Below are 26507 nucleotides of genomic sequence, written 5' to 3'. Positions count from 1 at the left end.
TAATCCAAATAGGAAACATCCCAATTTATAATTAAAATTTTATTGCCAATAAAATAGTTTTCAAATATTCATCGTACAGTAACATACATGCTACTTGACAGAGAAAACGCCAACGACAAGCAGAACAACATTTTAGAAAAATCTGATGAGTTTCCCCACATGGGTTTTACACCAAGTTTGTGCTTCTCAGGCAATGAAGATTGAGCTTTATTCAATTAGGGTCTAACCCAAAGTCCTTGGACAGACTTCTAGTGACTGTATGGGGCTTTGGATAAGGCCCTTATAAAATATTAAAAACCGGCTAGTGTCTGTGCTGACTACGTATTAACAGGACGTAATCCACTACTTATGGATAACTTACATTGTTTCCCTATTGCAGTGTGTGTGTGAGGAACAGCCGTCCCCCTGCATACAGTACACCGATAGAAGTGCCAACCACCTCTGCTGTGCCTCCTGCCTCCTCACAGCTCAGGCTTCTGCAATCCATGCTCAGGGCAGCAACAATACATTCATCTATCCAAGGGAGACAGGGGCACTCCAAGCACTGGTTAATAGCAACAGTCTCTTCAGGTTCCACGCCTCTGAAACCCAGAGATACACCAGGCTCAGGATTTTTCCTGTATGAAGTTATGTTAATTAACGGCTACACCTATTCAAGCAGCAACAAATTTCAAGTATATGTGGACGTGTGTAAGTACTGCCCCCCACAAAACCACATGACAGATTCTTCTCACCATCACTGAAGATTAAAATACATGCCCTGATGCACTCCCAACATACCAATCTAGGAACTACCCGTTTTACTAGTTAACACTTCATGTTAGGGTGATGAATACCAACTGCCCAGGAAATCCAGCAGCAGGGGGCCTGAGGAAGCAGGTGGTTCTGGCAGTGTGTCCTCCAAAATTCTTCCACTTGGGAGTGGTGGTAAGCGTTTGGCCCCTCAAGCCCTGCAGATCTCAGGGGAGCAGCAGGAGGCTACCAGCCCTATAGGAGGCCTGTACCAACTCCAAAGCCCCATCTCCCTTCCAGTCCCAGTGAAGTCATGCTGCCTGGGACTCCCCTGAAGGACTGAAATGGAGTTCCACCACCCCACCTCCCACAGCAAGTGCCTAAAGTACCTCAGCCTTTAGGGCCAATGAAGAGCTCCCATAGATTGCAATGGGCTGTGGCTCAGATCCTTAAGTGTGCCCGTCATCTCCACAATATGCCCGAGTTCTGCTGGAATAGGGGGCCAAAAGCTTAGCCATACTCCAGCAGAATCAAGTCTCCCACACTGCATTCCAAAGCCAACATCAGCTCTTACCAGCAGCTTGGCTAGGCAATGCCATTGTCTTCACTTACATACATTAATTTTCAAACATTTCAATAGTTAAAAATTCACCAGAGACCATTACCAAAGAAATATATTATAAATCAGAACCATAAAAGAAGAGGTCCATCTGGAGTGGCCATTTCTAACATTGACCTCAGCATATTACAAGCAAAAATGACTCAGACATGTTCCACAAAGGTGTACTTTTCTCATAGAATTTGTAGTTGCGTTGTGAACAAAGCCCCTTAATGAATCCCAGAATTCTCACCAAGATGATCTACTTTAACATCAAGTCTTCTACAAACACTGCAAGATCAATGGCGAATTCTTTAGCTGCCATGCTCTGTATTTTCATAAATTGGGATTTTGGGTGCCCAACTTAAGATCACCTTTTAAAAGGGTCTGATTATCAGAAAGAGTGAGCAAAATCAGTCGCCTGTAAGTCCCCTTAGGCTGGGTACCCATAGACTGAAGTACTCAAAATCCATTTGAGGGTTTAGGCCCAGAAGCCTTAGTATTGCAGCCTGTGAAGTGAATCAAGGTAGTGAAAGGTGGCTCCCAAAGCCCAGCTTGTTTCGACATTGTCAATTTTTCGGGCAAGCTAGAAAGAAAAAAGGAGAGGAGTAAAACCATTGTTGTGTGTGTACATCATTAGCAATTTGAGACGCATCTCAACACAGCACTGAGAAGTATTACCTGAAACACCTGGCTTTTTGGAAAGCCCAGTTCTTGCAGTAGCAAACTGATATAGGTGAGGTCCATGCAAAGGAAAGGATTGTCTCCCGGCTTCACCTCCATGGTCTTACACACTAAGAAGAATGAAGAGAGAGAACTGACTCTTCAATTTATAAACAACTATTCAAATCCCTAAGATAGGTTAGTTTATTCTCCCTGTGCATGGGTGGAACAGAAACAGAACACGGAAAAACAGGCCAAGATTTGCAAAAACGGCTGCCTAAAGAGAGTCCACATTCAGGAACCTACGGAAGTAGCTTATTTTCAAAAGCGCCACAGTCCCAAGGTTGAAATTGACAGGTGCTCAGCACTGGTGAAATTCAGGCCACTTATTTAGGCACTGAAATATGGACTCAGGAGCCTAATTTTAGGCTCCCCAGTCTTAACACCCCTTTCATCAACAGACATTATGTCTGCACTATGGAATCTGTGTCCGCATAGCTCTGTAGTGTAGACACGACCTATACCAACAGACAGAATTATTCTGCTTCTAGGAACACCGCCCTCGAAACGAAGTTCGCTTGGCTATATCTACACTACACGTGCTACAGGAGCACCGCTGCAGCGGTGTAGACACTCGCTACAGCGACGAAAGGGGTTTTCTGCCGCTGTAGTTAACCTATCCCCTTGAGAAGCAGTAACTAGGTTGACAGAAGAATTCTTCTACTGACCTAATGATGTCTATACTGGGGCGTAGGTCGGCTTAACTACTTCTCTCAAGGGGTGTGAATTTTTCACTCATGAGCAACATAGCTAGATGGTCCTATATTCTAGGTATAGACCAGGCCTAGGTCAACAGAAGCCCTCTTCCATCAACATAACCTCCAGCATAGAGGCAGCTATGTCGGCATAGTGACATCGGTCAGGGTGTGTTTTTTTCACACCCCTGCCTGATGTAGCTATGCGGCTAGAACTTTTCTTTGTAAATCAGGCTTAAGGTAGATATAGAAAAGAGTACGCATCCCAAAATCTGTTTGCACCTTGTTACGCAGCCATCCTCTCTCAAAAGCATTCTCCTCCCTTCCCCAAAACATATGCAAAGTCTAGTAAAGCGATCAAAGCGGCAGTGAGCCCTCTGCAAAAACCTTTACTTCCTAAAAGTGTACTTGACTGTACTGGCAGAATGATCCTGAAGGTGACAAGGCTCTGCATGGGTGCCAGGGTGCGAATGCAGGATCCGGAGGTTAATAGGATGTAGTCAAGAGACAAAGGGCTTGATTCTCCTCTACATTAAAGTGGTTCTGCTCTCGTTTACACATCCCAAGTAACCAAATCGTAATGAAATGTCTTGGAATAGTGCACATTGAACAGACGTTTTTAGCAGAGAATATGTACAAACTGCTCATATGCATAAACGTTTCTATTTATTTGATATGGATGTGTTTAAGCGAGCAGAGAGAATTAACTACTGTACTGCAATAATCTGCAACCCAGAAAAGCAACAGTTTATATCCACAGACAAATTCTTACCTATCGTGACTTGTAGGCATTAAACATTTTATAATCAACCAGTCAATCAGTTTGTGATATTAGTAAATATTATTTGGGTATATAAACAAACTTGTGGCATACCTCTGCAAGCTAAGAAAAACTGGCTTGTGCCTTGGGGTTTTTAAATTTTTTTTTTCTTCTTTACAGATATTTAAAGAGGGCCTGCAAGTTTTTTGTAGAATCAAACAACTTTTTTCTGCTTGTTTAGAACCTTAAAATACCAGGAATTTCAAGCCTGATCATCCCTGTTTTTTGCTGGAGAATTCATGAAAGTGTTGAGATGTGGACTGTGAACAATCTCAGCCCTTGCTTGACAGGGCAAGAATGCTGAATCTTTCACAAAGGCAACTTCTCTCTCGAGTGTTTTTAAACCATTTGAGTTAAATGTGCATTACCAAAACCAGAGGCATGTAAAGAGTCAGAATAAAAATCACTTCCTTTCACAAGTAATCAGATTTTATTTGAATGGTATTTCTGATGTCAAAACAATAATATGTCATGCACAGAGTCTCCGGGGGAGGAGGGGGAAAAAAGGTAGTCAAGTTTCTAATAAACAAACACATTTACTGATTTTTAAAAACCTTTCAGATCGTCTTTACACAACAAAAAAGCCCCCGCCCCCAAAAAAGTAAAAATCTATTTTCTCCTCTTTCCAGATCACCTTTAAACACAAGTATAAACTTTAAGAAAAAATACACTGGATAAGAATAGATTAAGAGGACAATCCACTTATTTTACACTTACGATTTCAAGGTAATTGCTAAATGACATTTATTATTCTTATTGCAAGAGAGCTCAGACATCTATATTGTGAGATTTTTTTTTGCCGTCTTTGTAAAAAATAAGGACTTATTAGAAAAATTGTGGCCAAAACTTTCAGAAGTAACTAGTACTTTTGGGTACCCAAGTTGAGACACTTTAGAAGGGGTCTGATTTTCGACAGTGGGTGCCCAACGCTTTCTGACAATAAGGCCTCTTTAAGATCCTTCAGATTCACCCCCGAAAAGAGACAGCCCCCAAATCACTTTTAAAAATCTTGGCCAGTGTTTTCTGCTTTACTTTACTTACCATACTTGGCTGCAATTTCAAAGTCACTGACTGTCAGGCTACCTCCTTTTCCCTTATCTAGAAGGGGGGAAAGAGGGCATGTTTTACAGTGTGCATGTGAAGTCAGTTGTAAATGCTGAACGCTAAACACTTCTGGAAATTGGACCACCGAGGGCTGGATCCTGCACTCGCTGAAGTAAGTGGGAGTTTTGCCACCAACTTCACTGGTGCAGGGTCAGGCCTTTATTTAGATGCCTTAATATGAACCGAGAAGCGGAACTTCAGCCAGTCTGTCATTTTTTTAAAAAATTGTTTTTTAGCCTTAACAGGACACTGTCTACTTTTGAAATTTAGTCATTAAAAAATAAAAGGTTGAAACTGTTTCAGGTCAGACCTCCAAGTCCCTCTGCCTTTTTTCCAAAACAATTTTATAGTACCCGATCTTCCAAAAAAGATTATAAAAGATTATATAACTGTATATTATATAACCAAGGACATAATTCCTTGATAGCTTTGTGAAGTAACTGGATTTTTTTTTAAGGGGCACAAACTCTCCCATTAGCTACCTTTGCATTACAAAGAAAATCAGAAACAAATGTACCTATTAGACCAACCTCCGCTGCACAGTCATAATAATAGGAGAAAGCATAAAAATCCAAATCCTTTACTACTTCTGTTTTATGCACCTTCTTGTAGAGCAGTTTTGCAACTTTGTTAGCACAGGATTCATACAGATGCTCTCCTAAAAGAAACAGAGAGACCCAGCAAATCATATGCTGGTGACTAACCACCACCACCACCACCATTTAATTTCTTTGGGGTCCGCAAGGCCTCTGGTCCCCTTAGGTCAGCAATGCTCTAATTTACTAGAGACTATCCATGGAAATAAAGGACCAGATCCTCTTCCTGATAAAGCCAATGGCAAAACTTACTGACTTCAGTGGGAACCAGATGGGTCCAAAGTACGGACGAGATCATCAGTGGACAAAGCAGCCCACAGTAAAACTATTGCAGGGCTGCTGACTCAGAGAGCTACAATCTCTTTCCTGCGCTCTCTGATGCTCCCAGGAGAGTGTTAACTGTGCTGGGCTGGCAGCATATTGTGATGAAGTGGGACTGTTCTTAATGTTTCCTCTGAATATTGTAGGGGTGCCTCAGTTTCCCCTATGCATTTCTTAAGTCTCTAGGTGGTTGAATGAGGGGGTGTAATTGTTGCAGAGCAAGGGCCAGTGTACCTAAATGGCCGACACTCTGTCTCCTGGCAACTGATGGCCTGGGCCCTTCCCCCCTGCAAGGTGATAGCTAAAGGGTTGAAGAACAAAGGAATCAGGTGACCTCCTGGCCTGGGAAAGGTACTAAGCCCAGAGGAGCAGGGGGTGGAGAATGAGTCATTTGGGGGCTGGCTGGGGACGTGGAGTGAAATGCAGATGTGGTTGTCTGGCTCACTGCCCCCAAAAATGGACCCAGCTGCGGGGTCCTGTTCTCTGTACCTACAAGCTCTGCTTTAGACCGTGTTCCTGTCATCTAATAAACCCCTGTTTTCCTGGCTGGCTGAGAGTCACGTCCGACTGCGAAGTTGGGGTGCAGGACCCTCTGGCTTCCCCAGGACCCCGCCTGGGCAGACTCGCTGTGGGAAGCGCACAGAGTGGCAGAGGATGCTGAATGCTCCGAGGTCAGACTCAGGAAGGTGGAAGTCGTGTGAGCTTTTTGCCTGCAGACAGGCTGCTCACACAGAGGAGACTTCACCAGAGTCCTGACTGGCTTCGTAGGGAGCAGTTCCAGAGCATCACCTAGGGACTCCGTGACACACATGCTCTCCAATGCACTGGTATAACCACACGGCTGGCAGTGCTGGGAGGGGTGGGATCAGGTCTCTGCTCACTCCCCCGTCCCATTCACTTGAATAAGTTGGGTACTTGCAGGTTGGCACTGCAGAGCCTGCTTCCCCCCATGTGCAGGGAATGGTGGAATGGCACACCAGTGCAGGGAAATACAGGGGTTCCCACACCCTCTCTATTCCCTCATGCCAGCACACTGGATGAGCCCCAGTTTGGTTCCATCTAGGTTACAATACATCATTCAGAAAGGATTTGTAGGTGTGGTATGACTAGGAGAATAAGGATTAGTAATAGGGCTGTCAAGTAATTAATCGTGATTTTTTTAATCATGCAATTATTCGCATTATTAAACAATAATAGAATACCATTTAAATATTTTTGGATGTTTTCTACATTTTCAAATATACTGATTTCAATTACAACACAGAATACGAAGCGTACAGTGCTCACTTTATATTTTTATTACAAATATTTGTACTGTAAAAACCAAAATAGTTTTCAGTTCACCTCATACAAGTACTGTAGTACAATCTCTATCATGAAAGCTGAACTTACAAATGTAGAATTATGTACCAAAAAAACTGCATTCAAAAACAAAACCATGTAAAACTTTAGAGCCTACAAGTCCACTCAGTCCTACTTCTTGTTCAACCAGTCACTCAAACAAGTGTGTTTACATTTGCAGGAGACAATGCTGCCTGCTTCTTGTTCACCATGTCACCTGAAAGCGAGAACAGGTGTTCACATGGCACTGTTGCAGACGGCATTGCAAGATATTTACATATCAGATGCACTAAAGATTCATGTCCCTTTATGCTTCAACCACTATGCTGATGAGTGTTCTGCTTGATAACAATCCAAAGCAGTGTGGACCGATGCATGTTCATTTTCATCATCTGAGTCAGATGCCACCAGCAGAAGGTTCATTTTCTTTTGGTGGTTCGGGTTCAGTAGTTTCTGCATCAGAATGTTGCTCTTTTAAGACCTCTGAAAGCATGCTCCACACCTCATCCCTCTCAGATTTAGGAAGGCACTTCAGATTCTTAAACCTTGGGTTTAGTGGTATAGCTATCTTTAGAAATCTCACATTGGTACCTTCTTTGCTTTTTGTGAAATCTGCAGTGAAAGTGTTCTTAAAATGAACAACATGTGCTGGGTCATCTAAGACCGCTATAACATGAAATATATGGCAGAATGCAGGTAAAACAGAGCAGAAGACATACAGTTCTCCCCCAAGGAGTTCAGTCACAAATTTAATTAACACATTATTTGTTTAACGAGCATCATCAGCATGGAAGCATGTCCTCTAGAATGGTGGCCGAAGCATGAAGTGGCATACGGATGTTTAGCATATCTGGCCTGTAAATACCTTGCAATGCCAGCTATGGAAGTGCCATGCGAATACCTGTTCTCATCTTTCAGGTGACAGAGTAAATAAGAAGCGGGCAGCATTATCTTCTGTAAATGTAAATAAACTTGTTTCTCTTAGCAATTGGCTGAAGTAGGACCGAGTGGACTCGTAGGCTTTAAAGTTTTACATTGTTTTGTTTTTGAGTGAAGTTTTGTAACAAAAAAACCCCACTACATTTGTAAGTTCAACTTTCATGATAAAGAGATTGCACGACAATACTTGTATGAGGTGAACTGAAAAATACTATTTCTTTTAGCATTTTTACAGTGCAAATATTTATAATCAAAAATATAAAGTGAGCGCTGTACACTTTGTATTCTGTGTTGTAATAGAAATCAATATATTTGAAAACGCAGAAAACATCCAAAAACTTTTAATAAATGTCAGTTGTATTCTATTGTTTAGCAGTTCGATTAAAACTGCGATTAATTTTTTTAATTGCAATTAATTGTTTTGAGTTAAACGTGCGAGTTAACTGCGATTCATCGACAGCCCTAGTCCGTGATAAGGGAAAGGTAGGACTCTGAGTGGCATGTGAATAATTTGAGAAATACTCTCGAGCTCAAATTGAAAATAGGGCCTGGGGGCAGGCAAAGAGGCTGTTTCAACTGAGAAGAGCACTGTGGATGAAGAACAAGGTTTGGGAATATATGACTGAATGTCACATTGAGAGACACAAGACAGGATCTGGGTTTTTTCAGATCCCCTATACAAAACCGACGCCTGCAAAGCAGGAGATTTGTGGGAAGGGAACAACAGTTTCTGCAACGAAAACTCATTCGCTATTGCAAAACAGGCTTCCTTTCCATTTGAAAAGCCAGTAAAAAAGGTAGATATGCTGTGAGCACAAATGGCTTGGAAAACTCGGACAGCCAGACCTCTAGCTGGTGTGAATCAGCCTAGCTCCACAGGTTTCAATAGCGGCAGGCTGATTTGCAACAGCTAGAATCTGGCCCCAAGCGTCTGGACCTGGTTATGCTAGACTTTTTTCTTAGAGTTTCCCGCTGTTGCAGCTCCTCCAGTGGCAGACATGATGGAAGTGCTAGTGTAGACAGGGCTCCAGATGTTCTTACTGTAAACCATCATGTTATGTAGACATGCTCTGACCTGGGTTTGACAGGATGGGTTTTAAAATGCCAGTGACTAATCTTCATTAGAGCTCCCCCTATTACACACTGGACCAGATGGGGTGTGGATGAAGGGAGAAAAATCTCTTGGGCAGGAATAGCCTGAGGTCAAAGCAAAGTTACAGTAACAAAACAAAACTGAATATCTCAAACAGACTGAGATCCAGAAAGTGCATGCTGTTTGTTCTGATTTTAACATGCAAATCTAGAACATAATAGAAATAAGTTACTATACCTGCCTTCTGTCCTTTAATTCTGTACACTATTTCAGCATGTTCCCACTCACACTGGAAGCCGGGTGATAAACAGGGACTAATTAGCTCCTCTCCTTCCTTTACTGTAATAAAAAGAAATAGATCAAGCAGCATTAAGACATGCTGAGGAGTCAACTGCCAATCCCTCCTCCCCTGGCCACAGTCCTACTCAGCATCATCCCACCTCCCCAGCAATTTCTAACTCACTCATGGCCTGAACATCCCCCCTATCCCCATATGGACTGGTAATGGCCCATGCCTTCCTTTGACAGCACCATCCTCTGCCCACACCCATCTCGCTGGTAGATGTGCCCAGAGACATGCAGTGGTCCCATCTATGGCACGGGCAGGCTGAGAATGGAGAGAGTAGCAAGTGAATGAACTACCACTTCCCCTTATAACAGGCTATGCTCCTATGGCCCAGAGAATGGGTTTTGCACCCACGGGGGAAGGATGAAATTACTGGGAGTGCGCAAGGACCTGATGTTGGGACCCTCTGGCCCAAAGGATCATTTGGCCTATAAAAATTATCCTACAAGTCACTGAAATGCAAGAGCTCTGTGCCGGATTACTTACAGGCTTGTCCCTCAATGCCGCCTAAAATCGCAAGCCTTGCTGACATTAACCCGAGTCCCAGGTAACTGTGAAGGAGAAAAGCTGCTGTGAAAGAGTACACTTCTACTGGCATCACGCTGGGGCAAGTGAGTCATGTCTATTTGCAGGACGGTTCCAGCAAACCGTCTCGACGCAGCAGCGAATAGCCTGTGTGTGGTTCGAGTGAAGGTCGAGCTGGCACTTCCATTAACAACATCTCTCCCACAGTCTGACACACGAGCGAAATCATTTCCTCTCAAGTGGAAGACAGTGGATGGACTGTCAGAGTGAAATCCTGCTTGTTCAGACTGCAACTAAATCAGAGCAGGTGTCTTTTTTGGAAGGGTGTAGAAAACCAGACTGCGGTGCGGCCAAGGAGGAGCAGCCCTCCAGGGTCTCCCCTAATGCTCCTCCTCCCATCTCCCAAGAGCTCCGCATTATCTCAGCTCTTCTTCCAGCCCAGAACAACGTCCCGCCGAGACGTGAAACACTCCCTCCGCCCCTGGGAACGAGCTCCCCCAACCCCTTTCAGCCCAGCGGCCGGGGCCAAGTCACAACCCCCTCTCTGTTGTGCTGCTGTTAAAGCATGTCTGACAGGCTGCGCAGCTGTCATGGTACCCATGGAATCAGACTGATCACAGTGGTAACGAGCTAAAGTACTCAATTTCCGTCAGCTTTGCACTGGCTAGAGCGTGTTAGGATTTCAGCTAAGGGTTATAGTTATGGTTACATATACGCAGAAAATAAGCAAACCTAAACTGCAACACAGCAAAGCACAATAAGGAAAAAATTAAGGTGGAGTCTATTTGGCTGTAGCTACATGAGAATATGTGGTATGATTCCTCTGACTGGATCTTCTTCCTGTTGTCACAGTGTCCGCCACTCTAATAAACTTGTGTGACTATTAGGAGCAGTAATTTTCCAGAAGTCAATCTCACTGGTTTTTGTATTAGAGGTAAACACTTGTGAGATCCCCAATTCGCAGAGCACATAAACGCTTAAAGTTAAGCACATGCGTAAATCACATTCATCCAATAATTGGCTTTCATCTTTACCAGACGCTCTTTTCCCCCCACAGCTAACCTGTACGAATACAGTTTGTATGTGTTGTTAAACATCTGAAATGAAGTGATATGGCCAGCTGGTGATGTTTGGAGAGTTATCTATAAGGAGAAACAAAGAAGTCATTGTAAGATTTTTTTGGAACTTCCAGAAACAGCAAGGAGTAACAATACAGTATTTGAGCATACAAAAAGGTTACCATCCGCACAGAAGTCCTATTTGCAACATGGCTGGCTGTGGAAATAAGTTATTTACAGACTAGTCTCAGACTAGGCCTGGATCTATTAGAGATGACCAGAACATAGAAACAGGAGTTAAAACAGTGATCTGACACTACAGAATCACATCAGCTCAAACATTTATATTGACACCAAACCAATGCAAATAAGGATTTTAAACAAAACAAAATACACTTCTTTCCATGATTTCCATCAATACACCTCATTCCTAACCTGCAATAGCCCCTTATTCCAGTTCTGAACCCCTTTGGATGAAAGATCAATCCTGCCCCACTGCATGGTACTTTATGAACACAAATGGAAACTACAGAAAGATTGTGATTTTCCTAACCAGAAAGTAGCTCACGTAAGACTTGTTTTCTCTTGATCGCAAATCATTGACACCACCATCATTGTACCATGGCAACTAGGAGGAAGTGACTCCAGATTTGTTAAGAGACAAGTAGGAGGCACGCCTTCATGTAACACAAACAGCCTCAATCATTTTGCAAGAACAGCAGAATGCCTGTTCATTAAAACCAGTGTTTCCCTGCAGTACGTGTTCAGTTTACCTCAGTGACTGGAAGAAATGTCATTTGTGTTGATCCACCTCCTAAATCCAGCATTCCTACACTTCTTTTTCTTGAAGCATTTAAGCTACCTGAAATGCATCATGTGATATAATGAAAGCCATTGTGTGTTCAGTAATAACTCAAAGCCATAAAGCAATAAAAACAAACATGGCTAAGAAAAAGGGAAAAAAATCCATCCTCCCATAGACAATAAGAGATGAACAGCATACACAGTTACAACTAGTTTTCATATAGTGGAAAGCAAGTCTGTAATTAACTACCTGGGTTTTTGGCCAACTATAAAAACAAACGAAAGGCAGACTAGTTGGATGGAGTGACAAACTGCACAGCGATAACCTTTTACAGTATGGAAATAATCATTGTATTTTTTCCCTTAGATCCTTAAATCAAGAAAGAAAAAACAAAAAACAAAAACCCAAACTACTACTATTTGGCCTTGAGCCCACCAAGACTTAAACACATGCTTAACTTTTAGGTATGTGAGTAATCCCTTGAACTTTAAGTCTGTAAAATGGGAGCCATAAATACTGTTCTTCAAAGAGAAATTTAGGCCTAGTCTACACTGCCATCTCTTGGGGAGGTGGATTAACTACATCAACAGACAACCCCCCTTCTGTTCATGTAGGAAACGTCCATGCTACAGCAGCATAGACGCAGCACTGCGGAGGTGCTGCCGTGGCATTTGTGGTGTCGACACAGCCGTTACTGCTGTTTTAAGCCATTTTATTTTCTCTCTGTTTAGAAAAATTATATCCCGTGTCTAAATTTTAATTTCACAACACTGAAGCAAATAGTCTAGATGCACAGGAGCACACTTGCTTCTTTAATTTCCATTCTCTCTCGTGTACCCACAGTACACATGCGCGCACACTGTGTAAGTGTCCAGCCTGCCTGATAACGGCAGCACCCGCAGTATAAATACTAGGAATTAGGGCTGTCAATTAATTGCAGTTAATTCACGCAATTAATGCAACACAAATTAACTAGATTAAAAAAGTCGTGATTAACAGCGCAATTAAAGCTGCAGTTAAACAATAGAATACCAATTTAAATTTATTATAAATATTTTTGGATGTTTTTCTACATTTTCAAATACATTGATTTCAATTACAACTAGGGTGACCAGACGTCCTGATTTTAACCCATTTGTCCCGCGTCCCGACTGCGCATGGGTCGGGACACCCTTTGTCCCAGTATCGGGGACGGACCGCTCACCATTGCCGGCGTGGCGGTGCTTCCTGGGGCAGCTCCCGTGGTGCACGCACCCGCCACCAGCAGGAGCCTGCAGTGCGGGCGGCCTCTAGGCACAGAGGCGGAGAGGGTCTCCGCATGCTGCACCGGCTCCCTCCTGCCCAATCAGAGCTGCGGGGGCGGGGCTTGCAGGCGCCGGCAGAGAGCCCTCCTCCCCCCGACCCCACCCACCCGACCCTAGGAGCCAGACCTGCCGAATGCTTTCTGGGAGCTGCCCCAGGTAAGCACCGCCAGGACTCCCCACCTCACCCCCTGGCAGGTCCCTCTGGCTCTTAGGGTTGGGGCAGGGGGCTCTTTGCGCACTGCCGGTGCCTGCAAGCCCCGCTTCGCGGCTCCAGCAGCTACCGTTGGCACTTTTTCCGGCCAATGGGAGCCACGAAGCTCGCAGTTGTGGGGGCCCAGCACGTGGAGACCCCTCGTCCGCTCCTGATCCTAGGAGCCAGAGGGACCTGCCAGATCCTTCCTGGGAGCCACCCCAGGTAGGCACTGCCATGACCCCCCCAACCCCTGGCAGGTCCCTCTGGCTCTTAGGGTGGCGGGGTAGGGGGCTCTGCGGGCTGCTCCCGCCTGCAAGCCCCGCTTCACGGCTCCGGTAGCTCCCATTGGCGCTTTTCCCAGACAGTGGGAGCCATGGAGCTCGCGCTTCTGGCGGGTGCAACATGTGGAGAGTCTGGAGACCCGCCCCCCCTCTAGGAGCCAGAGACCTCCCAGCAGGACTGGTGAGTGCAGCCAGGGAAGGGGACAGGGTGTGATGGAATGAGTGTCTGGGAGGTGTGTGTGGGGTGCTGGGCTGTGAGGATGTGGAGGGCGCTGGGCAGTGGGGGAGGTTTGTGTGTTTTGGGGTGCTAGGCAGTGGGAGCCTGTTGGGGGATGCTGGGCACTGGGGGAGACCTTTGCGTGTCAGGGCACTGGGGGTCTGTGTGGGGCATTGTTTAGTTGTGGTGGTGGGGCTGTGGGGAAGGGCACTGGGAGGGAGGGAAGGAGGAGAAACCTGTGCCCCTGGCCCCGTGGCTTCTGCTGGGGGCTGGAGCTGGGGCCATGAGTCACTGCCACTTGGCTTGTGGTGCGGGCTGCAGCAGGGGCCATACACCCCTCTTGCAGCTTCCTAGGGCTGTGCGCCCCCTCTCATGGCTCTGGTTGGGGCTGTACACCTGTGGCTCTCTGCTCCCGCCTCCCCGCTTGCCCAACGTGTCCTGATATTTCACTCTTGCGATCTGGTCACCCTAATTACAACACAGAATACAAAGTGTACAATGCTAACTTTATATTATTTTTATTACAAATATTTGCACTATAAAACAAAACAAAAAAGTATTTTTCAATTCCTCATACAAGTACTTTAGTGCAATCTCTATTGTGAAAGTGAAACTTACAAATGTAGAATTATTTGTGTTACATAACTGCACTCAAAAACAGAACTCTGTAAAACTTTAGCACCTACAAGTCCACTCAGTCCTACTTCTTGTTCAGCCAATTGCTAAGACAAACAAGTTTGTTTACATTTAGGGAGATAATGCTGCCTGCTTCTTATTTATGTCATCTGAAAGTGAGAACAGGTGGGTTCTGCTTGATGATAATCCAAAACAGTGCATACTGATGCACCTTCATTTTCATCATCTGAGTCAGATGCCACCAGCAGAAGGGTGATTTTCTTTTTTGGTGGTTCAGGTTCTGTAGTTTCCACATTGGAGTGTTGCTCTTTTCAGACTTCTGATAACATGTTCCACACCTTGTCCCTCTCGGATTTTGGAAAGCACTTCGGATTCTTAAACCTTGGGTTGAGCGCTATTTCTAAAGATACATATTGGTATCTTCTTTGCATTTTGTCAAATCTGCAGTGAAAGTGTTCTTAAAATGAAGAACTTATGGTGGGTTGTTATCTGAGACTACCATAATATGAAATACGTGGCAGAATGCGGGTAAAACTATGGAGCAGGAGACATACTGTTCTCCCCCAAGGAGTTCAGTCACAAATTTAATTAACACATTTTTAAAGGAGCGTCATCATCATGGAAGCATGTCCTCTGGAATGGTGGTTGAAGCATGAAGTGATATATGAATCTTTAGCGCATCTGTCACATAAATACCTTGCAACGCTGGCTACAACAGTGCCATGAGAACGCCTGTTCTCACTTTCAGGCGACATTGTAAACCAGAAGCAGGCAGCATTATCTCCCGTAAATGTAAACAAACCCTCAGCCAGAGGCATTTGCTGGCCACCCCGAACCTCCTCACAGTCCATCCATTATATATAAGCTCAAGGGAGGGACACTGAAGACAGGAAAACTGCACAAACTGCAGGGTATCAGGCACAGCTACCCATGCACATACCTGTTAAAAAGTTGATCGTGATCCAGGCCGAAATTCCTGATAAGAGAACATTCCAGAGAGACACGCCTTTAGACAACGTCATCTGCTCATGTCCAACAATGTCAAACAGCGAGTTAAACCATAAATATTTTTCTTGATTTAGATTTTGTCACTGGAGATTTAGGGGGTTTTTTTTGTTTGTTTTTTTAAATACAGCTGTCTTTTTCACCAGTTCAGCTACAGATTTTAGATTAAATGATCAGCAAATTGGGTCTGTCACCCTACACCAGACTAAATGCAAAAGGACCATCAGTCACATGCCCCCCTTTAGCAAGTAGTTCTCTAATGCAACCCTCAAAAGAATTAGAAACAAAGGGCCAAATCCTCAGCTGGTGTAAATTAGCATAGTTCTATTAATCTCAATGGAGCTATGCAGATTTGCAGCACCTGAGAATCAGACCCACAGACTTTAGAAATAACGCTTCCATAAAAATCGAGAATCATAAACATAAGTTAGGGACCTTAAACATGGAGAACATGCTTCTGCAGCCAACATTTATATTATTACTAATTATCTGTAATGCCTAGGAGGCCCAGACCAGGACCCCCTGGTGCCAGGTGCTGTACAAACATAGAACAAAAAGACATTCCCTGTCCCAAAGCGCTTATCTAACATCCAAGCCAACTGGCAGAGTCCCTCTGCGTGAAGTGGCTGGCAACCACTTTACAGATTAAACACATCCGTGGATAAACAGCAAAGGCTTTGTTCTAAAGCTTTCATTTTTTAGCTAAAAGATCAACAAATAAGCGATCCTTCATGCTGTAGAGCAACTCCTGTCTGGTGTCTGGGCTGCACTGACTGAATTTTGTTACACTTAAGACATTTGAAAGTTATTCCCTTTTTAAATACTAAGAATTTGGGTTTTCTTCATTTTCCTGTTTTTCTCCCCCAAGAACTTTGGAGAACTGAAAATTTTGTCCTTTTCCCATTTCACAAACATTGTCTTTTTCTATTAATAAAAGAAATGAATAGGCCTCATTAACAACTTAAAATACTTAATCAATGTTAAAATATCAGCACACCGCAGGGAATAAGCCCAGTGCATGTGTTAGTTAACTGTTGTCACAGAGCAAAAAAGGGAGCTATTTTAAAGTTTACTATCTGAGCAGCATGAACAACATTTGATATGTAGAATTTGGTAGATTTTCCTTAAAAATTTATAAAGTTAGATCAAATTTTGGACCCAACCTCAGCATTCTTTTTATTTTAACCTACCTAATCCCAGTTTGCATTCTCTTGCATAACAGGGTTTCAGCTTTAATTCACATTTACAGACTATTAAGAATAATATTAAAAAAAATCTTAGTATGTTTACAGTTAAGAATTGGATTACATAACAACTTGAACTAATACTGTCTACTGAAGGCAACTCAAAGCCAAGATTTTCAAGAGTGGGAGCCTAACGTTAGGCTTCCAAGTCGATATTTTGGTAGTAAAAACACGGCTTGATTTCCAGAAGTGCTGAGCACACAGCAGCTCCCATTGATTCAACTGAACCTGCTGGGTGCTCAAGCACTTAAAATCAAGCCACTTATTTAGCAGTCAAATGTTAAACCTCAAAAGTTTTTTGGTCGGCACAATTTTAAATTTGGTTGGCACAAATTAAAAACAAACATTGGCCTCACTCCAGCAATGAGATCTGCTAGCAGAGATCCACATGCACGTGGATTTCCGCTGACATCAGTGGTGACTCAGCTTGGACGCAAAAGTCTGGACTAGAGGCTCCAGCTGTAGGATTGGGGCAATTTGTCAACCCATTTATACAAGTGTTCATGTGTAAGACTATAAAAACATGCCTCAGAAATTCAGCCTACCTTCATCAGTTCCATTCATTATGGAGACACAGTCATCCCTTACAAAGAAAGGAGATGCCTGGAAAATTTCTTTTACCTAAATGTAAAGGAAAAGATAAAACCAGTGGAGGTTTTTGCTAGACAGGGATAGGTGTGTGGTATAACATTTTACTGCCTCAGAGTCAAATCCTGAGTGCTGCTGAGCACCTTCCCTGAAGTCAGGAGGAGTCTCATGTGCTGAGCAGCTCTTGGAATCCAGCTTGTAATAACCACTCCTCAGCTTTCTAACGACGTTATCCATCTAGTCAATGGCTTTGTACTGCGATGCCGAGACAGGGTTCGTAGAGGCTGCATGGCAACGCTCCACAGCCAGTGGATTCCACCCCAAGACAATACCTCCTTTTGTTCAACAGTAACCAATCTGGACAAATAAGGACAAACGTTGATGGGGTCTCGAAGGGAATCTGGTTTAGCCTGCTTTAGCCAGAAGGATGGCGACTGCAACTTGGAGCCCACGGGGTGTGTAAAGATGAAGGCAGGAGAAAGACATGTTAAAGAACACCCTGGTGAAAAACGTTACTAATGGGCACAGTAATGCCTCATGACTACACTGGAAGTTAAAGCCAAAGTCCCACATTCTTTAGTCTAGATTCTGCAGCAAGACCCCTCAGCTTCCAGTACAAGTCAAACTGGAAATTCTGCAGCAGCTTTAACTAAATTCAATACGGAAATGAGGGATAAAGTCAGTTTCTTGTGTTATATACTTTGATATTAAGTTCAATTTCACATTGCCCTGGAATTGTCACTTTCCAGTGTGCTGCAGACTTTTGTATTGCTAACACTCAACTTCTAGGGTGCAGCTGTCAGGGAGAAGCTAGAGGCTGACAGATAGGATGGGACAGTTGGGGCTCTGGGCACCAGAAAAGCATGAGAAGCAGTTTGGGATTCTAGCATCCAGTGGGCGAGACATCTAGCACAGATGAGGGCATGCTGGGTCAGAGGTAAACTGACCTTTTTGGATAGGAGAGGAGCTTGATATCGGAATTCACCACTCTTGTAACTAACCAGATATGCCCCAGTATCCAACACTGTAACCCACAGTGATTGCTAAACACATTGGCTGGATGTTTCTGCTAAAATTATCAGTACTAGAATAGTTGTCATTAGGCTTCAGAGTCCACACATTGAGCTGACTGAGACAATTCACATTTCTCTCAGAGCCACTGTTTCATGCTGTTTGCAAATTCTGGAAAATATGGCACCGGTGCACATTTGATAGGTATTCCCACAACCATAAGGGCTAGAAACCCAATTTTAAAAATGAAAGCTAATTTGAGCAGAACTATTTGGCCTCATCATATTTATTACGTGGCTAATTCAGTAGCCAGTGAACTTTCAAAAATACAGGACCCTGATTAAAACCAGGAAGAACTGACATCTAAAGTACTAAACCAACCACTGACAACAGCTAAAAATGCCTCAAACTTACATGTGACATATTTATAATGAGTTTTAACTCAAACACATTTAGGATGCCCAAAAATATTCATTTAAATCAAGTTCCACACATAGACTAATTACTCTATAGCTGGAGTTAGTTGTGGATGGGCTTTTCTGTAGCTATCATTAATCTGTTGTTTTTGAATAATGTACTATTTCATTTTAATTCTGATAACACCTACAATCTTGACTCCAACAGTGTCAACAATACTGAGAAAAATATTACTTGCCAAGAATATTTTTGACAAGTTCTTTAAAATACCTACACAGTATTAACTCATATTAAAGATTTTTTTATTTTTAAATATGTTTACAAACAGTTTTTAGATACAAAAGGCTGAACATTAGAGGCTAGTCATACAAACCTAGTATCATGAAGTCTTCACCCTTTTGTAATGGACTGATGTCTTGTAGTAGGACTTACATGCAATGTATTATGTGATCAAACAACTGAGCACTGCTATACAGTCTAAATGGTGAAAATGGAATATTTAAATTACACTGAAAGCAGCATATGAAAAAAGTGTACGTATTCTATAGTGGACCAAATTCTGCTCTGAAGTGTAAAGAAAAAATAATTACCTTATCCAGCAACTTCTGAGCTTTATCTCCTGGCAACAGCCGTAAACCAGCTGTTGCTTTAAGGACCAAAGGAGTAAACTTCCACAACTCCATAGGAACCTCATCTTTAGCAACTTCTAGAAGTTCTTGTATCCCCTGAGCACTCTGAGAGGAGAGAGGAAAAAGCAATACAGACTTTTTGTTAGATCTTAAGAGTAGAGCGGTTACATTACTTATGTATCCAGCACTGCTGCAACCACTACTGGAATGTTGTGTCCAGTTCTGGTGTCCACAATTCAAACAGGATGCTGATAAATTGCAGAGGGTTCAGAGAAGAGCATGAGAATGAACAAAGAACATGCCTTATAGTGATAGATTCAAGGAGCTCAACGTAACAAAGAGAAGTTTAAGGGGTGACTTGATCACAGTCTCTAAGTATGTATATAGAGAACATATCTAATAATTGGCTCTTCAATCTAGCAGAGAAAGGTATAATCAATTCAATGGCTGGAAACTGAAGCTAGACAAATTCAGACTGGAAATAAATTTTTTATCAGTGAGAGTAATCAATCAGTGGAACAATCTACCAAGGGTTGTGGTGGATTCTCTATCACTGGCAATTTTAAAATCAAGACTGGATGTTTTTCTAAAAGATGTGTTTTAGGAATTACTTTGGGGCAGTTCCCTGACCTGTGCTACAGGTCACACTAGATGATCACAATGGTCCCTTCTGGCCTTGGACTCTGTGGATAGAAGACTATGCAGCGACAGGAAAAGGACACAACATTCAAGCAAGAATCCCCATCCAGGAGATAACATAAGCATGTGCTTTTATGCAGCCTTGAACTGAGGCTTAACTGACTGTTTAGCTCATTTGATGGAATTGGGAAATTTATCAATCATGAAAGTGATGAAACATGGTACATTACTTGTTCCATCCTTTTCCAGGAAGACAATAACATTAACATGACTACGTTGATAGAAACAATCAGTTAGTAGAAATATTTATGCTTTTAGCACATGGGTTTGACACTCCAAGAAGTTGGGAAATTCTTCGAGACACCAAGTGCCCCAAATTCCCATTGAAGTCAATCAGAAAGACGCTGGTACAAAGAGGAGTCTACTGTACTATAGCAATATTCAACGCTGCTTCATTTGCAAAGCACATAAAGAGTGAGTTTCCATCAGACATCTTTTTACAATTAGAAAAAAGCATAGTTACCTTATCAACATCATCAGCATAAGCAGAGAGTCCTGGCTTCAGTGCTTTAAATGTTTCATGGGTTAATTTGGGAGTCTCTGTGCAAAAGCAATAATTTTTAAGAGTAAGAAAGCATAAATCTTGATATAAAATAAAAGATCATTTTGCAAGTTAAACCTTTATATGCTAATTTTGCATAATTAAGGCTAATGGGAATAGTCTGAAGCCTACTCTAAAGGGGAAAATCAAAGGCAGCCTTACTATTAAAATGCACCTGTTATTATGGAGGGGTCAACCCTTGTCAAAATGGTTTTTAGGAGTCACAATTAATTGATAGACAGGTGCTGGTTTCTGCTCATATCCTGAACAGTAAGAATCCAAGTTTCTCAGAATTTATTTCATGTCCTCACTTTTTCTATTACCAAGGCTAATCTACCTTCAAAACAGTCCAACTCACAAGGGTGGAACTTTTCAAAGTGCTCAGTATTGGCCTAACTCTGCTCCAATTTACATCAACGGAAGCAGAGTTAGGCCAATGCTGAGCATGTTTGAAAATCACACCCATAATGTTTAAATATGGTTACAGCCAAGTTTCTGTCATCAAGGACACTGCCAAAAGTTATCTACAATGCAATTAAAAGGTTTATTTTCTTACTTAAAAGAATAAGATGTTTAATGATGAACTGATATGTGGAAGCCAAGGTAAAATTACACAGTTCAGATGTGTGAACTGTGTGAGGAATAGGGCAGCCCTTACTCACATGAGCAGTTCTACTGATGTCACTGGAATTGCTCGCATGAGTAAATGCTCACCTAAATAAGGACAATCTGTCCCTAAATCATATATTCGGGAGACCATACACTTAGCACTCATACAACATCTTCCACCTAAGGATCTTATAGAACTTCACAAACCAACTGACAAAGTCTCACAAGAGCCCGGAGAGATATGGGATTTGTGTGATTGTACAGACTGGCAAAGAAGTTAAGTGGATATTTCTAGTGAAACTCAGCAAGACAGCAGAAGAACTGGATCAGAACCTAGGTCATCTAAGTACAGGTCCCACACTCTATCCATGATGCCTCCCTTACAAGTATCTATCAATGTTCATTTTGAAAGCACTGCTTTATTGTACATGTACCAGAGAAACACTTAGAACAAAACTAGGATTCAAGCTTGCTGAGTTTTATTCATTAATTATGAAAACATTGGGGGGGGGGGGGAGGGGGAGCAAAAATTCTCCATGACTTCACTAACAGACTGAAGAACAAAATCCTTTGTTAATACTTAGGCCCGGATTCTCAAAGGTATTTAAGCACCTGACTCCCACTGAAATCAATGGCAGTTGGCTACTTAAATACCTCTGAGGATCTGGGCCTCAGTCGTGTAGGGAAATAACTTTGGCATTTAGTGACCAAAGTGCTTCACTTTCCGTCTTTAGCATTCTCTTCATTTAGTCTTTTTGACTGGATTCACTGTGCAGTACATTTAAATCACTGACGCTTGTTACTACAAGGCAGAACTAGTGTGTGGCAACTAGTGTCTTGTTTCTCTAAAATGCTTTAGGCCCAGATTCAGCACAGTATGTAAACACGTTTAATTTTAAGCATGTGCTTAAGTCCCACTAAAATCAGTATGATTTCAGCATGTGCTTATGTACTGTGCTGAATTGGAGCACCAGAGGAGGCTATTGTTTCCAGGAAGTTCAGACGAAGGAATGTCCAGTGGCTAAGTCACAGGTCTGGGACACAGGAGATCAGCCCTGCCACAGATTCCCTGTGTGACCTTGGTCAAGCCACTTAAGCTCTCTCGTTCTCAGAGCAGTTACAGAGGACTGAGGCGCTACTGTTTATGAGGCCCTCAGATATTACAGTAATGGGAGCTATACAAGTACAGCTGATCAGTCACATTTGTCTAACAGCGATAATCACCAAGTCAGGAGCTGAGATGAACAAATTGGTTTTAAAATAGGATGGTCTCCAAGAAACTTTAATTAAGATTTAACTAATTTCTTAAGGGTGCCTGGAGAGAAATTAAAAAAAGCGTTAAAGAGCTTGTCATACCTTTTGATTTCTGTGTAAATTTAAAAATATGTATTCTAGTTCCAGTGCTTCCAGCGTCAAACATAATTCCATAGAACACTGCATGATCAGCCGTCAAAGTCGGATGGTCTAGTTTGTCTCTCCTACTTTCAGTAGCACCTTCTGTTATAGCCGAGATTGGTTTGGAGTCCACATGCCATTTTATATAAACCACATAAATAGCTACACATGCAAAAAGCCCCAAACCATAGAACAGTTTTGGTATCTTCATGGCTTCCATTTATCAAAATGTCGCTTCTTCTCTTTCACTCCAGGAGTGTGGATTCCATGTCACTCTACAATCAAAGAAAAAGAAAAACATATTTTAACTCTTTATACGTTACTATGACACACATAATCAGAGGTGAAAATAAGCCGGCATGGTCCAGTACGGTGTGCCGGTAACAGCCAGTACACAGTCGACTGTACCGGCAGGGCCGCTGATTGCGGGGGGAGGGGCAGAAAAAGGGACAGCTTCACCGGGGCCTGGCAATGTAAAAGGGCCCAGGGCTCCCGGCTGCTGCTGCCACTATCATGGGGCTCTGGCAGTGATTTAAAGGGCCCAGGGCCCTGGCTGCCGCGACCGCTACTGCACCAGCGGCTGGAGCCCCATGCCCTTTAAATCACCGCCGGAGCCCCAGGCAGCACAGGCTGGGCAGTGCTGAAGGGCTGGCTGGGGGAGTCTGGCCCCAGCCCTGCCCCTTCTGCCCAAGGTCCCTCCCCTTCTGGGGTCCCAGAGCCGCCGTCCCCTGCCCCCCTTGCTCAGGACCCTGGCCGCCCTGTGTACTGGTAAGTCCCTTAAGTTACTTTCACCCCTGCACATAATACATTCTTACAAGCAGACATAAAAGCAGAATCAAAATAAGATAACAGGGTCACTCCCACGCATACACGTGCCATCTGTTTTAGCTTAGCGGTTGTTCAGAAAGATTGCACAAATGCAAACTGATGGAGCGGAGAGAACATTACCTGTTTTAGTAGGAAGAGGGCCTGAAATATACAGCCTTGTATTAGAGGCCTGAAGCCTGGGCTAAAGCAATTTGTTTGTATCGGTGTATAACGATGCATCTCAGAGGGAGTGTCTTTGGCCAGCTTAGGGAGCAGTGGAAAGTCCCATCACTGACTGAGCTGCGCCCATTGTCACAGGCATCCATGTCTTAGTATCCTCAGAGTGTGCCAAGTGCTATTACTCTGCTTCATCAACAATAAACCGGGCCGGGCGCCTTCACACCTTCATGGATTTTGTGGACACTGGGCGGTTCGCTCGAGGTCTGCTGTGCCAGCTGTCTGAGCAGAGCTGGGGCAGCACACAGGGAGAACACACACTCAGCCGAACATGTGGTGACATTGGTGACCCTGACCACTGATCTAGTGAGTAAGTGAGCTGTCCTCTGTAGGAATCGCAATCTAACATGACAGAAAACCACGAGCTGAGGAACTCTCTTAACCCCTCCCTGAGTGTAACAAGGTATGGACCTGCTGAGTTGCTAGCAAAAGAGGTCCATATGAATTTAAAAAGTATAGTGGGGAAGAAACATGGAATGAAATCTGTAAGGCTAGGGCAGAAACAGTAGCCTTGAAATGGGGTGGGGGGGGGGGGGAGAGCAACCTAGGAAGGTGGGGAGACCTGAGCCAAGAGAGATTAACTCTATCAAAGTATCTTAAAGTACAGGCGGCAGCAGCAAGTTTAGCCAACTGAGAAAGGATATAAAGGGAAACTGAACTGGTACGTAAAAATATTTCAGAAAGAAGGTTCTGCTTTTGGCTCCGAGCGTGGAGTGTGGTTCTGTGGGTCAAAGCAGTGGGAACCCGCGCCTGGGGTTTTATCCTGGCTCTGGGAGAAGCGGGGGTAGTTACCTGCTCTTGTAAAACCTGAATTTGTTCCCCCAGTGTATGTTGCTTCTGTGCACCTGCCAAATGGATGGCGGGAGTGCCCTTTTCCGCTGCAGTTAATTGTTTTTGGGCAACTCCATGGGTTAATGCATTTCAGGTGTTAACCAGGGGTGGAAGTATTTTCCACGGCATGCATCGGATGAAGTGGGCTGTAGCTCAGGAAAGCTTACGCGCTAAGAAATGGGTTAGTCTCGGAGGAGCCACAAGCCCTCCTGTACATTATGAAAACAATCAACAAGGAAGCCGCCGTGCTAAAAGCCGTATACAAACCCGCTGCTGTTCCGGAAGCTGTATAAACTAATAACGACCAGTTCAGACACGGAGCCTGCAAGCCCGACGCTCGCGCTTAACTCCGAGCGGCCGGGCGGCCTGTGGGATTTAACACAAAACGGAGAACCCGGCACCCCCCCCCCGCACCCCCCCCGGGCGGCGGACCGGGAGCCCGGCCCGGGCCGTGACACCAGGCACCGGCCAGGCCGCGCGCGTCAGTGAACGCCGAGCCCCGGCGACACCGAGGGGCCGCAGCGGCAGCCGGACTCACCGGGGACCGGAGCAGGGGCTCGGCCGCTCGGCCGCCTCCCGAGAAAGGAGCGGGGAATCGCCGCCCGTTCCGCCAGCGCACGGCTTCCCGCGGCCCCGCCGCCGCCGCCCGACCCAGCCACCCTCGGCCCGGCCCGGCCCGCTCGCTTCTCAGCCGCGGCGAGGAAGGGCCGAGGCGGCCCGCGACAGGGCAGGGCCCGTCTCACCCCGCCCCGGCCCCGCTCCGGCTGCGGGCCCCGCCCCGGGCAGAGGCCAGGACACGCGCCGGGGCACCCGCCCCCGAGTCCCGCCGGCCCCCCCGGGCACGGCCCGGCGCCGCGATCGGCCCCACGGGGCACCTACCCCCGCTGCCCACGGGCCGCCGGCCCCGCCCCGCCGCCCCCCCTCACCGCCCCGCGGGTCCCCCCGGTCCCCCGCACACCGCCCCGCGCGGGATCCCCGGACACCGGCAGGCCCGGCGGCCAAGAGCCCGTGCGCAGGCGCGGCCCGAGCCAGCCCCCCCCCCGCCTCCGGAAGGCTCCGCTCCCGGCCTCCGCCCACAGCCCCCCCCAACCCCTTCCAGCCCCCCCACACCCTCCTCCGCCCACAGCCCCCCCCGCCTCAGCCCCTCCCAACCTCCCCCCAATCACCCCCTCCGCCCCCCAACCCCTTCCAGCCTCCCCCCACACGCTCCCCATTGTCTCAGCCCCCCTCCGCCCCCCAACCCCTTCCAGCCTCCCCCCACAGGCTCCCCATTGTCTCAGCCCCCATCCCAGCCTCCTTCTAACCCCAACCCTCACAGCCTCCCCCCACAGCCCTCCCTCAGCCTCCTTCCTGCCTCCCCCCACACACCTCCATTGCCTCAGCCCCCCTGCCAGACTTCTCCAGCCCCCTCCACAACCCCCACTGCCTCAGCCCCCCCAACCTCCCCCCACACCTCCATTGCCTCAGCCCTCCTCCCAGCCTCCTTCCAACCCTCACAGCCCCCTCCCAGCCTATCCAGAATCCCCCCGCCTCAGCCCCCAACCTCTCACAGCCTCCCTGCGCCCTCACACACTCACCCCAGCTCTCCCCAGGCCCTTCTCAGACTTCTCTTCCCCGCCCCACTGCCTCACGCAATCTCATCCCAGCCTGGCCCAGACTCCCTCAGCGTCTCCCACAAACACTTCCACCCCGTCCCCCTACTCTCCCTCAACCCCTGCACAGAGACTCCTTCTAGCCCCCCTGCGCCCTTACCTCCCCTAGTCCCTCTTCCCAGCCTTCCTGACAGCCCCCACCCCCTCCAGACAGTGCCCCCGGACCCAGTTTCTTTAAGGGGTTAACAAGCCCTCCCAAGAGCATTAGCAGAATTTACAAGGCTGCTGCTTCTGGGTCCTCTGCTTCCTGATTTGTGCACAGCAAAGGCCACTTTGGTTCTTTCTGACTGTACCCTGCATCCTTCCAGCCGCATCTCGAGGCATGCTCCCCGAGAAAGAGTCTATACATGGTGGATGTTGCTGTTCTTTGCTTTCCCCATTAGGGCACACTGCACACGTTTAAAGATGAGCACAGGTGTAAGTGCTTACAGGATTGCGGCCTAACTGGCAGATAGGAGAGTGCCGCTATCCGCAAACCCCAGGGCATAGGGAAACCACTGTGTCATCCAAAACGA

The 26507-nt window shown here is 45.3% G+C and overlaps 1 protein-coding gene across 8 annotated transcripts; it reads right to left on the bottom strand.

Annotated features, from left to right (window-relative positions):
- Positions 1-24: 24 nt before the first annotated feature.
- ENTPD6 (ectonucleoside triphosphate diphosphohydrolase 6) lies at positions 25-25215 on the bottom strand. Of its 8 annotated transcripts, none has more exons than XR_005224982.2 (15): positions 24608-24862; positions 22427-22740; positions 20384-20460; positions 19183-19326; positions 17122-17197; positions 15268-15303; positions 11665-11753; positions 10896-10975; positions 9795-9859; positions 9200-9301; positions 5190-5330; positions 4610-4666; positions 2012-2124; positions 1584-1916; positions 25-581 (listed from the first exon to the last, which is right to left on the bottom strand). XR_005224982.2 is itself a non-coding variant. In XM_037896370.2 (15 exons), exons 2-14 carry the CDS (start codon positions 22683-22685, stop codon positions 1827-1829), a joined length of 1329 nt encoding a protein of 442 aa, XP_037752298.1. In that variant the 5' UTR covers positions 22686-22740; positions 24608-24862; the 3' UTR covers positions 25-1753; positions 1794-1826. The 8 variants fall into 8 exon arrangements, 7 of the variants coding, with proteins under 7 accessions (XP_037752298.1, XP_037752296.1, XP_037752294.1 ...); XM_037896370.2 differs by having other exon boundaries at positions 25-1753; positions 1794-1916; XM_037896368.2 differs by having other exon boundaries at positions 25-1916; positions 24302-25214.
- Positions 25216-26507: the final 1292 nt, after the last annotated feature.

This window comes from Chelonia mydas, chromosome 3, assembly GCF_015237465.2.
Source record: "Chelonia mydas isolate rCheMyd1 chromosome 3, rCheMyd1.pri.v2, whole genome shotgun sequence".
Lineage (NCBI taxonomy): Eukaryota > Metazoa > Chordata > Testudines > Cheloniidae > Chelonia > Chelonia mydas.
Note: the sequence above shows the minus strand (reverse complement) of the source record. Positions and strands in the feature narration are given on the sequence as shown.

Excerpts from the sequence above, each read along its gene's own strand:
- ENTPD6 (XM_037896368.2), bottom strand. The coding sequence starts at position 22,685 with ATGGAAGCCATGAAGATACCAAAACTGTTCTATGGTTTGGGGCTTTTT. Across the intron at positions 20,461-22,426 it reads ATTTACACAGAAATCAAAAG|AGACTCCCAAATTAACCCAT; the intron begins GTATGACAAGCT and ends GCTTTTGCACAG. Across the intron at positions 10,976-11,664 it reads CATTTCTTCCAGTCACTGAG|ATAACTCTCCAAACATCACC; the intron begins GTAAACTGAACA and ends TTCTCCTTATAG.